The sequence below is a fragment of the Rhinopithecus roxellana genome, chromosome 6, assembly GCF_007565055.1.
Source record: "Rhinopithecus roxellana isolate Shanxi Qingling chromosome 6, ASM756505v1, whole genome shotgun sequence".
NCBI classification, from domain to species: Eukaryota; Metazoa; Chordata; class Mammalia; order Primates; family Cercopithecidae; genus Rhinopithecus; species Rhinopithecus roxellana.
The window spans coordinates 112,450,932-112,463,926 of NC_044554.1; the positions used below are offsets into that span (position 1 = coordinate 112,450,932).

The 12,995-nt window shown below is 41.6% G+C and overlaps 1 protein-coding gene across 9 annotated transcripts in view; it reads left to right on the plus strand.

Moving 5' to 3' along the window:
• DPP6 (dipeptidyl peptidase like 6) overlaps nucleotides 1-12,995 on the plus strand; it is a 1,166,688-nt gene that overhangs the window by 936,745 nt on the left and 216,948 nt on the right. For 8 of the 9 annotated variants that reach the window (XR_004058085.1, XM_030933144.1, XM_030933145.1 and 5 more), the window contains one exon: nucleotides 8,078-8,159. The exons of the other annotated variant lie outside the window; for it this stretch is intronic. Coding sequence is in view for 7 of the 8 variants with exons in the window: in XM_030933144.1 (XP_030789004.1) it covers nucleotides 8,078-8,159 (82 nt within the window). In the remaining variant the exon portion in view is untranslated. The remainder of the gene's footprint in view (nucleotides 1-8,077; nucleotides 8,160-12,995) is intronic. 9 annotated transcript variants of the gene reach the window in all.

Below are 12,995 nucleotides of genomic sequence, written 5' to 3' on the forward strand. Positions count from 1 at the left end.
AGAGGCTGCGTGGGGGGAGGTGCTCATGGGTGGGTGGAGAGGCTGTGTGGGAGGAGGTGCTCAGAGGTGGGTGGAGAAACTGCCTGGGAGGAGGTCCTGGTTGTCTGCATTTCCTTTGGGAGAACAACTTTAGGGAAAGGAAAGAGACTGGTGGAGCAAAATCCCAGAGGCTGAAGCAGCATAAAAGTCTATCCTCCGTGGAAAAACTTGCAGGAGCCAAAAGCACAGATTCCTTAGTGAAAGGCACCAACCTGAAAGGCTATACTTTGTATGATTCCGACTATGTGACATTCAGGAAAAGGCAGACTTATGGGGGCGTAAGCAGAGCTGTGCTTGCCGGGGTTTGGTGGGGTAGGAAGGATGAATAGGCAGAGCACACAGAGGTTCAGAGACCCAAAAGACGTCTGTATGATCAGGTGCAAGACAGATGGATTTGTCACAACCCAGAGAAGACACAGGCAAAGGGTGAGCCCTAATGTCAACTATGGGACTTAGTTAATAATGATGTTTCAATATTGGTTTATCAACTGTACCAAATGCACTACACTCATGCAAGATGTTTGTAATCTGGAAAACTGAGGGCAGGGGAAGAAGGAGGATATGGGAGCTCTCTGTAGTTCTGTTCAGTTTTTCTCTAAACATGAAACTGCTCTTAAAAAAATTAAGCTTATTAATTAGAAAATAGTAATAAATAATAAAAGTTTACCAGGAAGGTAAATGGAAAGGAAAGTATTTGATAGTTCTAGGCTGGAACAAAAAAGGAGGTACAGGAGGAAGTGCTGGCCGAGACGGGAAGGGGATGCCTGGTCACTGGAGACTGAGAGGAGGGAGGAGCAACAGGTACTTCAGTGTGTCCAGGAGGAAGCACGTCTTTCTGCAGGGAAACGGAATCTGGGCCAAGCTGGAGCCACCCAGAGGCAAAGGCTGAGAATGAGGCTGATGGAGAGGGAAGCCCTGTAGGCAAAAGGAAGAGGGAGTGGGAATGGGTGTGGGAGGGAGAACCTTCAGTGCCCCTCTGTCTGCCCCACACCTCCTTGTCCCTTTAGAGTAAGGAGGCAGTAGGTACAAGAGAGATGTGAGGAGAGCAGGAAAGACTGGAATTGGCATTGAGGACAGACGTGTCTCACACCTCTGGGTGGTTGTGATGATGGGAATGGTTAGTGGCCAGCTGAGGTTGGAGACATTGCATTTGTCATTCTCAAAGGTCGAGGTGTTGATATGGAGGAGGTAGATTCAGCATAAAACCAAGTTGGGCATTTGCTAGTCTGGGCAGAGAAGGAGTTGTGTGAGGAAAGCCATTCAGTAGGGGATTGGAGCAGAGGATGAACGACCACCAAGTGGCTCATCAAAAAGGGAATTCCCACAGTGGAGAAGAAGTTGGAAAAATCACTCTCAAATCCTCTTTTAACTTGAAAGGAAAAGTATCTGATATCCTGCAAGAAACCGAATTCCAATGCAAAAATGTAAGTTCCTTTCATAGGAACAGATGTGGAGAATATGATTGAGGATTGAGACCCTAAATCCAGTCTCCCACCTGACACAGGGATTGAACCCATTTGTGTTTTGCTACAGAGTTCCATGGAGTAAATTTGTCCCAATATCTGACATGTTACTGGGTCTTTAAAAGAAATTACATGTAGTTGTTGTAATAACATTTTATCAATATTCAACCATCGATCCTTTCTAATTAAGTGAAGGGTTAAGGGAACACACATATACATCTACACATTCACATATATGTGTTGTGTGTATTATATTGCATGGTCAAATTATTTACCAGTTTATCAATGAATAAACCAGCATTTATGGAATATCTGCTGGGAAGTTCTGTGCTACCTATTTTCACATACAATAGATTATTGATTCCAACCCTATGAGGCAAACATGATTATTCTCATTTTAAACAGGGAAACAAACTTGGATCCAGTTACTCTATCGCCCCAAGCCCTTTGCTCCTAGTGGCAGAATTCAGAATTAAATTTACAGCTTCTTGGAATTCTTTCCATGACTTCACAGCTTCCTGCCCATGAGGGACATCCTGGTGTTTTTGAAGACAGATTGCCGCAACTCACTTCTGTCATCTTGGAGTCATTTGTTTAACTTACAGAGACTGAGAGATTGAGAGGTTGAGAGAGTCACTAGCTAGCACAAAGAAAATAATTACCTCTTTGGACTATGCTAGAGTTTATAAATTAATAGCCATTGTTTCTCTTGAATTTCATGACCATGCTGTAGGAGGAGGGTAGCTATTGTTCCCATAGGAGAAAATAAGACACAGAGAGTTGCTGAAGGCCGTGTGATCCATACAATCCATAGGGTTGGGACTAGGATGCAAACCTTTTGATTCCTAGGGTGGTTCTGTGGAAACTCCTGTAAAGTGTTGGTGGTGAGGGATGGGAAATGCATCTTAGCTTATGGAAGAAGTAAAGGACTTCTTGAGCACAGGTGAGCACAGGTAATAAAATTGGAATTAGTGAATCACCATGGCGTATTGGCCCTAGTGTTCATGCAGTCTTGCAAAGCACTCCGTATTATTTCCAGTTAGCATTTACGGGAATTTACATCTGTCATATCAAAGAAAAGTTAATCCCCTGCTGTTTCTGAATATCTTAGACACCTACTGGAAATCACGATCTAACAAATTGAATTTCAATATTCAGTAAGGCAATGGAGTTTAAGTCTTTCTGATCCCCCACTCTGTCCTCTGTGCTTAGAAAATTCCAAATAAACACAGGTAAAGTGAATTTGTTAGGCTTATCTCTAAACTTGCAAAAGGATCTTTGCTGAGAGCCACCTCTAGAACCTACCTTTATTTACTAATTTATTTGTTTGTTCATAGGCACATATTGAGGGCCTGTGCTATGCTACATATGGAATTCTTTTTTTTCAGTTTTTGAAATCAAGGTCACAGTATGTTGGGAGGGAAATTATCTGACTTTTCATTTCTATTTAGGACAATTTTTATAGCCAATGAGATATAAGCTATGAAATTCTTTTTTTAAAGCTTTTTATTTTGAATAATTGTAGACATAGAAAGGTTGCAAAAATAGTGCAAAAAAAATCCTGTATTTCTCATGTCACCCTCCTAGTGATAGCATATTTTATAACTTTAGGATAATGATCAAGAATAGGAAATCAACATGGGTGCCATATTGTTAACTCATCGACAGGCCTTATTTGAATTCTATCAATTTTTCTACCAGTGTCTTTTCTCTGTCCCAGGACCCCATGCTGCCTTTAGATGTTCTTTCTTCTTAGCACCCTCCAGTCTGTAACATTTCCTCAGTTTCTTCTTGTCTTTCATGACCTTGCACTTTTGAGGAGGTCTGGTCAGTTATGTTGGAGTGTCCCTCAGTTTGGGTTTTTCCCAGTGTTTTCTCATGATTGGAGTAAGGTTCTGCATTTTGGGTGAAAAAAACAATCACATAAATGATTATTTGTCCTTCCCAGTGCATTATATCCAAGGGGCTTCAGTGATGTTGGCCTTGGTCACTTGCTTAAGTGGTTGTCTGCCAGGTTTCCACTGTAAATTTGATGATTTGATTTATTTAATTATTTATATTAGTAAAGACTCATGGGTATTTATTTTATTCTATGGATTAATCCAGTACTATCATTCATTTTTTTGTGTTGATCAAACTGTACTAGTGTGAGTCATTAGAAACTCCTTTAGGGTTAGCTTGACTGTTCTCTCAACAAACCCCCATCTTTTTTTGAGTATTCCATTACTTTCTGGTTCCATAAAATATTCCTGACTCATTCTGTATTTTCCCTGCCCCGGCCCAGATACAATTGCTCCTCCTAGAATCCCTATTTTATTTTACTGGGTGATGGTATTTAGACACCAAGATCCAGATGCTAACTGTGCTCATTGCTACTGGGGTGTCATTGTTTCTAGGCCTTCTCAGTGGACAGACCCAGGACATATATGTATGTATACTAACTCATGGACACACACAAAACTACATTTTGGATCTCTTTGTGTACATAGAGATTAAAAACCATGAGTTTATACAGATACCTCTGATTTCAAACTTCACAGTTTATCTTAGTGTTCCCCTTTTCCTTATAACAGTTTTTTTCCAACAGTGAAAAACCTGGCTTTCATTATCTCCAATATATTTACATATTTATCCAATTCTAGCATGCACACAGTTTCAGATTTGATCATCCAACCCCCTAGGAGAGACACATTTACTCACTGAACTACAGCGTTTATTTACAGGGTTTTTTTTTTTAATTTTTAAATTTTGGCTTTAGCATATTTAGTCAAAATACTGTTTCTCAAAGTTACTTATGGTTAGTTGTTTCCCTCTCCACCCACTTCAGTGTGGTTTTGTGTTTCACTTGTAATGGGGTTTTGTTCTTTTGTTGGTGTTCTTATTCCATTCTGGGTTCCCCAACATCCTGGTTCCTTTTTATTGTTTGTTTTATTTTGGGAGTATCTGAAACCCTACTGTTGTCTAAGACTTGAAGTGATACAGAAAGATATACTTAGATAATCTGATTTCAAACTTCACAGTTTATTTTAGTGTTCCCCTTTTCCTTGCAACATTTGTCTCCAATAGTGAAACAGGTCCTGACTCTGATTATCTCCAATATATTTGCATGTTTATCCAGTTCTGGTATGCACACAGTCTCAGAATTGATCGTCCAAACCCCTGGGAGAAACACATTTACTCACGAAACTACAGAGAATCTTCCTTCTCTCAGCAGTCCCATCTTTCCACCCCTTTTCCACCTACACCCTATAGGTAATCAATCTGGTTCCTGGTTTCTGCTTCCTATATTTCTTTTTTCAAAAAGACTCAATTCATATATATTCTCATATCCCTTTCTTCTATTATACATAACTATATCATACTATATACATACATATATATGTGTGTGTATATATATATACACACACATACATACTATAACACATACTCTTGGGCTTTGTTAACTCTGACATGAAAATCACTCCATATCTGTTTATAGAGTTCTTCATTCTCTTTTACACCTGCACCATACTTTATTGTATGGGGGGGTGGTTATATTTTCGGGGATTTTTATAAATTAACAAATGATAATTGTATATATTTACAGGGTACAATATGATATTTTGTTATATGTATACATTATGAAATGATTAAATCAAGCTATAACATCTCTATCACCTCATATACTTATCTTTTTTCATTGTGGTATAACAGTTAACATTATTCTCTTAGCAATTTTGAAACATGTATTAAATTCTTATTAACTCTAATTACCATACTCTGCAACAGATCTCAAAAACTTATTCCTCCTATCTAACGGAAACTTTGTATCTTTTTATCAGCACCACCCCCCCCCCCCCAGTCCCTCCCACACCCAGCCTCTGGTAATCACTACTACTCTACTTGCTGCTCAGTACTACTGAGCCTTAAAAAAGAAGGATGTACCATTATTTATTCAACCACATATTGTTTCCAATATTTGCAACTACAAATAAAACTACAAGAAATATAAACTTGTGCACATGTATTTGTGCATTGTTTGAGTTGAATTCTCTAGGAGTCTAGAAGTGGAATTGTTGGGCTAAAAGTTAAGTATTTTATTAGGTATTGTCAAATGTCCCTCTGAAATGATTGCACCAGTTTGCTTACTGACAAGCAAGTCTGAGAGTGCCTGTTTCCCTACAGCCTCCCCAGCATCACGTGTCATACATTTTTCTTCTTTTTCCAATTCTCATAGGTGAGAAATGATGTCTCAATTAGTTTTAATTCCTACTTCCTTAATTTCACATGTATTTGGGTACCTTTTCATATGTTTGGGGGCCGTTTTTATATCTTTGTGTGAATTGTCTGTTCATGTCTTTTTCTCATATTTTTATCTTTTTTTGTTTTTTTTTTTAATAACCTCAGTTTTTCGAAGTTTTTGTATGTTAGGGATATTAGCCATGTGTCCATGGCATATGTTGTAAATAATTTTCTCCTGGTTTGTAAGATGTCTTTTGTTTATGATGCATCTGTCATGCAGAAGTTTTATGTTTTTATGTAGTCCAACTTATTAATCTTAATTTCTGGCTTCTGAATTTTGAGTCATCAAAGCTTTTCTCTACACCAGGGTTCGAGAGGAACTAACCTGTGCTTATGAGAATACTTTGAAACATCAAAACATGCTAATGTTGGTGGGGTGCGGTGGCTCAAGCCTGTAATTCTAGCACTTTGGGAGGCCAAGGAGGACGGATTCCCTGAGGTCAGGAGTTTCCAGCCTGGCTAACATGGTGAAACCTTGTTTCTACCGAAAATACAAAAATTAGCCAGGCATTGTGGCAGGTGCCTGTAATCCCAGCTACTCGGGAGGCTGAGGCAGGAGAATCACTTGAACCTGGGAGGCAGAGGTTGCAGTGAGCCAAGGTCCTGCCACTGCGCTCCAGCCTCAGTGATAGAGCAAGACTCCTTCTCAAAACAAAACAAAACAAAACAAAACCATGCAAATGTTAAAAACTCATCTGTTAACAGAACCTGCAATATTAGGACTTGCTTGCATCTTCTGATTGCTGGGCAGCTGCCTTCCCAGCTGGTTTCTAAGCAGCAATGTCTTCTCTGAATTGGCATCGTCGCTCTACCCTCAGGCTTCCTGGCTTCTCCAAACCCAGACACTTCATCTAAAACTACCTGGGGCATTCTGGACTCTCCAGCCTCCCCCATCTCTCTTTACTCTCCATGTATTCCTTGTTTTTCCTGGTCGTTGTATTCAGCCGTTGCTTTTGTACTTTCTATTGATTCCAATCCACCATGTCCTTAGCCCCTTCACCTTTCTTCCCTTCCTGCCTCATCTCCTTTGTTCATGCAACCCCTAAAATGCAGCATCCTCCCTTTCCAAAGGTCATACAACCATTTCCCTCTACAGTGGGTGCATTCCCAGCTATGTCTTCTGCATAAGAAATATATGTATATATATAATTTATTTATTTATTTATTTTTTGAGGCAGAGTTTCCCTCTGTTGCCCAGGCTACAGTGCAGTGGCACAGTCTCTGCTCACTGCAAGCTCTGCCTCCCGGGTTCACGCCATTCTCCTGCCTCAGCCTCCCGAGTAACTGGGACTACAGGCACCCACCACCATGCCTGGCTAATTTTTTGTATTTGTAGTAGAGACTGGGTTTCACCATGTTAGCCAGGATGGTCTCGATCTCCTGACCTTGTGATCCAACTGCCTTGGCCTCCCAAAGTGCTGGGATTACAGGCATGAGCCACTGTGCCCAGCCCCACATAAGAAATATTATAGCTAAGTGATGGGATGCTTACCTGACAGAGCCCAGCAGGCTCAGCAGAACACAGATATCATTCTTCACATGGAGGGGTGTCATCCAAAAGAAACACGAAAATGAATTTTTTCTGCATGTTGGAGACAACAGTAGCTACAAAATATACTGAAATATTTAATACTTATAAAAGTGTTAGCTCTTTTCATTTTTTCCACCATGACCTTTATTCACTATAACCTTTAAGTACTTAGACAGGTTTTTGTTGTAGTGGTATTGGTATTTAATCAGTACATTAAGGATAAACAATGTAAGTGAGGTTTGAAAGGAAATACATCTTTCAATTTATCCCCTTCCTCCCTCTCTCTCTCGGCTTGTATCTATCAACACAAACCAACACAAAACCTGATGTCACCAGGTTTGTAAGTTCATGACCTGCTTGATACCTAGAAAAAATTATCTTCTAGGAGAACCAAAGATGGAGACACAAATTGTGGAGATAGATCACTGCATGGCTCTGCATTTTAATTTTTAACTCTGACTGTTCTGGAGAGTTAAGAAGTTGATCCAGAGACCTCACTGCATGTTCTCTCTTAATGAGTATTTACTATTTGGGTTAAACAATGATAGACCTATTTGAGCTTCATATAAATTATATACATCTGAAGAAACCTAATAGAGACTAAATGAGACATATTACTTAGTAACACAAGAGACAAGCTCTCGAAATGGATAGCATGGAAGGAGAAAAGAGTTAAGTTATAGGTAGGGGATAAAATTGCAGCAGCTTAAATTCTTAGTTCCCAACATTTTGCTTTGTTTTTGTTTGTTTGTTCAATTTTCAGGGACCCTCAAAGTCTGGACCCACCAGAAGTCAGCAATGCAAAACTTCAGTATGCAGGATGGGGACCTAAAGGCCAACAGCTGGTAAGCCAATCAAGTTTGGTAACTATATTTGGGTTTTGAGGAAGTTTCCATTTTCTAAGCTGAATGGGTCTCACTGTACTCAGCCTGTATATGGTGTTGTGTGTGTGTGTATGTGTGTGTATGTGTGTGTGTATGTGTGTGTGTGTGTGTAAATTAACATCTGGACAAATACACCAGGGGGTCTGAATATGTAAAAGGGTCATTTCGTTTTAGATAGCAAATTCTCCTGAAATTGGAACAGCATGTGCTTGGTTCCTACATCTGACATGGTTGAAGTGGTGCCTAACTGTAGCTGTGTCTGTGGACTCCAGATGAATCGTGAGCTCAAAGAGATCAACTTCATTAAAAGGACTGCAAATGAGAATGATCCAAATGGTTTTGTCATCAAAAGATGCTCCAGGAACTCAGACTTCTTTCTGTGGAGGGTTTTTTGTTGTTGCTGTTGTTTGTTTTTTTGAGACAGAGTTTCACTCTTATTACCCAGGCCAGGGTGCAATGGTGAGATTTCAGCTCACTGCAACCTCCACCTCCTGTGTTCAAGCGATTCTCCTGCCTCAGCCTCCCAAGTAGCTGGGATTACAGGCGTGCGCCACCACACTCAACTAATTTTTGTATTTTTAGTAGAGACAGGGTTTCACTATGTTGGCCAGGCTGGTCTCGAACTCCTAACCTCAGGCGATCCACTCACCTCGGCCTCCCAAAGTGCTGGCATTACAGGCATGAGCTACCACACCCGGCCTCTGTGGAGGGTTTTTTAAGCAAGTAGATTTGCTGGCCCCGATGGAGCCAGGCCAATCCCATCAACATGCAAAATCCCCCATGGCCATTGCAGCCCTCTCGATTTCTATCAGCTGTTTTCATGGATTCCTTCTCAAATTGGCAAAACTGCCGGGTTTCTGTGAACGGGAAGGATGGTGCAGTGAAAACGGCCCTGAACACTATTTCTAAGATGAGGGCTCCCACCCTGGTTCTCACTGTCGAGCTGGCCTTGCACGGCGCCTCCAGCTGTCAGGCTGCAGGCAGCAGCCCAGCCATGTAGTAAAGGATATGGAGAATATGATCCCTCAGGTTTTTCCAACTCTAGCCTTGCATTTGACTAAAACTTGATTATATTTGTCCGTTCTGTGCAGCACTTTTTAAGAGACTGTATTGCCACGTGCAGAAAGTCCCTCGGGTTTGAAGGTCAGATGACATGGTTGCCATTTTCAAGTCACCATTTTCTTCTGCCTCTTTAAGCTGATTACCTAAGCCTGCATTTGTAAAGCTCCTTTTTCCTAAAATAGCACAAAAAATGATCGTATCTGAAAGCTCACATGGAATTGTATTGGATAGGCTGTCATCTATCTTACAAACGATAATAGTCTTATTTCTCCCCATAGTACAATCGCATTTTCTTGGTTATGCATTAATTCCACTGCCTTGAATTGGTTTGAAAAAAAACAAGAGCATAGAGGCCATGAAACTATTAATATTTTAGCTATTATGATCATGTCTCTAATGCTAAAACTGATGACAGAGGTTTTGAAAAGCGTATGTAGCTGATCAAAATCACAGGGTGACAGGAGGAAGTGAGGAAGTTGAGAGCTGACCTTGACCAAGGAACACCAACCCATCAGTTCAATCACAACAAAGAGATAAAATTTGTCTTTTCTCAAAGGCATTAACTCTTAAAAAGGGAAAAAATGCAATTTGATCGGAGATTGTAGAAGACCTAAGTTTTCAGGACTGATGTGCAACTGAATCCCTAGTAGTTGACCTTAAAACCCTCTGAAGGTCTGTGAGTCAAGAGATTTCCAATATCCATCAAATCATCTGTCAAAGTGGCCATTCCACCTCCGTAGAGAGCTCTCCCTGCCTGCTGTGGATCCATTACAAGCCAGTACCCACAGCTCTGCACCCGGCCTCATCACACCACTGCAGGGAAAAGGATAGGAATGTGTAACGTTACTGATTGATCATTGCCCAGCCTTTTTATAGTAGTCAGGAGAAGACCATCATAACGTGACCACATGTCAAGGTCTCTTTCCACCATACCTGCAGCCTCACTCCTTATCACCCAGTGGCTCTAACTCAGTATGTGGACTCCTGCCTCATTGTCTGCACATGCAAATAAACCGGGTCCCTTAGTAGAGTTGGTACTTGTCGTCCTGCCTCTGGGAACAGCTTGTAACATAAAGGAAATCTAACCCTCAGTAAAAGGAGTTGCTGTGCATGCATGTGTGTGTGTGTGTGTGTGTGTGTGTGTGTGTGTGTGCATGCACACACTTTAGAATTAAGTCTATAATTGTCCTCTTGAACAACTGACCTTCATTCATGTCATGCTCCCTTGGAGATGAGAACGGGGAAAATGATTATAGAAGTAATCATGTTTAACCTCTTACAGAATAAGTAGCAACAAAACAAAGTAAATGGCAACTTCTCAGAGAAAGCTTCCTGACACCTCCCCCAACACACACACAGACACACAGACACACAGACACACACACACACACACACACAGTGGTAGGTAGCCATCCTGGGGCTTCAGGTCTCACCGTGCAATCTCCCAGCACACACGATCTCTTGTTGCTTGTAGACATATCTCTGTCCTTGGTTAGGTGGTGATATGGTTTGGCTCTGTGTCCCCCCACCCAGATCTCACCTTGAATTATAATAATCCCTACGTGTCAAGGGTGGGACCAGATGGAGATAATTGAATCATGGGGGCAGTTTTCCCCATGCTGTTCTAGTGATAGTTCTCACGAGATCTGACAGTTTCCCCCTTTGCTCGACACTCATTCTGTCTCCTGCTGCCCTGTGAAGAGGTGCCTTCTGCCATGATTGTAAGTCTCCTGAGGCCTCCCCAGCAATGCAGAACTGTGAGTCAATTAAACCTCTTTCTTGTATAAATTGCCCAGTCTCAAATATTTCTTTATAGCAGCATGAGAACGGACTAATAGAGGTACCCTGAGTCCACACAGTGAGCCTGTTTCATCTTCATATTCTAACACACCCAGCACACTGCCTGGTGCCCAATACACGTTTATTGAGGTAAAAGATGAAAGCACAAACAGATCGATTAATTCATTAGTTAATGTATTTTTGTGGTTTCAAACCACTTCAGCATGAAGAATTGGATGGTGGCAAATAGCCAGCATCTATGAATAGGACAGTACTAGAGGTGACAGAAATTTGACTTCCTTTATGCTTTAAAGATATGAATGTTCAGGTAAGTAATAACTGTTAATACTTGAGTTTAGTACCAAAGGTGCTATATGCTTGTGGAACGTTTGAGTTTTTAAATCCATTCGACCTTTAAGAGCATTATGATACATGCATGTACTGAGCTTAAGAGGCAATATAGCTTGTTGTTGAGTGAGTGCCCTATGTGCTGGAGCAGGGGCCACCTTCTTCTGCAGAAGGTCAGATAGCACATGTTTCAGTCTTTGCGGACAGATGGTTTCTAGCACAATGACTCAGCTCCCTTACTGCAGCATGGAAGCAGCTGCAGACAGTATAGATAAGATGGGCATGGCTGTGTTCCAATAAAGCTATAATTCCCAACACAGGTGGTTTGGCCTATGGGTTATAGTTTGCTGACCCCTGTTTCAGGGGATCATATGCTCTCTTGGTTGTTCTTATGAGGAAAGCCTGATGCCAGAGCCACCACCTCATGACAGGTACTCCCCACACCTGCTCTGTCTGCACAGAAAATTCACAACTCAAGAGCAGGCCTTGCAAGCCCTAACCTATTAAGTGATGCCAAGCAACACACCCTTCATTGCCATTTTATTTTAAAAAGTAAATATTGCTCCCTAAAGTCAACCTACTCTAATTATAATGAGTCAGATTGAAGTGAGTAATTCTCCTTTGGGAGCAGAGAACACAGCTGCAGTTGAAGTTTGCAATGAGCTGTGGGAACATATAGCCTCCTTTGCTGAGTGATTTCAGCACTGCCTTTGGGTCCGGAGCCCCTGTATCACAGGAGACGACCCGGGGAACCAGGGGTGGGTGAGGGCATCTTTTCCCAGTGCCTCGATGTGGTTGCCAAATAGTGACTCTTACCTTTTAGAGTAAGTGTTGTGAGACCCACAGAACATTCCTCCAGTAGTAATGACTGCAGGGAGAGTGGCCTGTGTGTTGTTAGTGGAGTGGGTGGGAGGAGGCCCCAGGCTGCCAGAAGCCACTTCTGTGATGATGCTGGTCTGGGGCTGGAGTTTATGATGAATGATAAGATTGCTTCCAGCTGTCTGCTGAGGGCCCAGGATGTGATCTAGGAAATAGATTTGGCCAGATTAAATAGGATTAAACGAGAAATCCTATGTAAAATGTTAACACACTGTCTCTCCTTTGCTTCCTCTTCCTCCAAACTGGAGTGGTCAGTCGGGAAATATAAACGTTCAAAACATGTGCTGTTTCAATGTATTTCTCTGTACCACTTCTTTCCTCATTTTGTCCTCTTCAGATGAATCTTCCTGAACTGAGATTTCCTCCATGTTTCTTCTTTTTTCTTTCTTTTTTTTTTTTTTAACTGAAATCTCCCTCTGTCACCCAGGCTGGAGTACAGTGGTGCGATCTCTGCTCACTCCAACCTCCACCTCCTGGGTTCAAGCAATTTTCCTGCCTCAGCCTCCCAAGTAGCTGGGACTACAGGTGCATGCCACCACACCTGGCTAATTTTTGTATTTTTAGCAGAGATGGGGTTTCACCGTTTTGGCCAGGCTGGTCTTGAACTTCTGATCTCAAGTGATCCACCCACCTCAGCTTCCCAAAGTGCTGGGATTATAGGCATGAGCCACTGGGCCCGGCCCTCCATGTTTTTTTTTCTTTGATCTCTTCATGAAGTCCTGCCCCCTA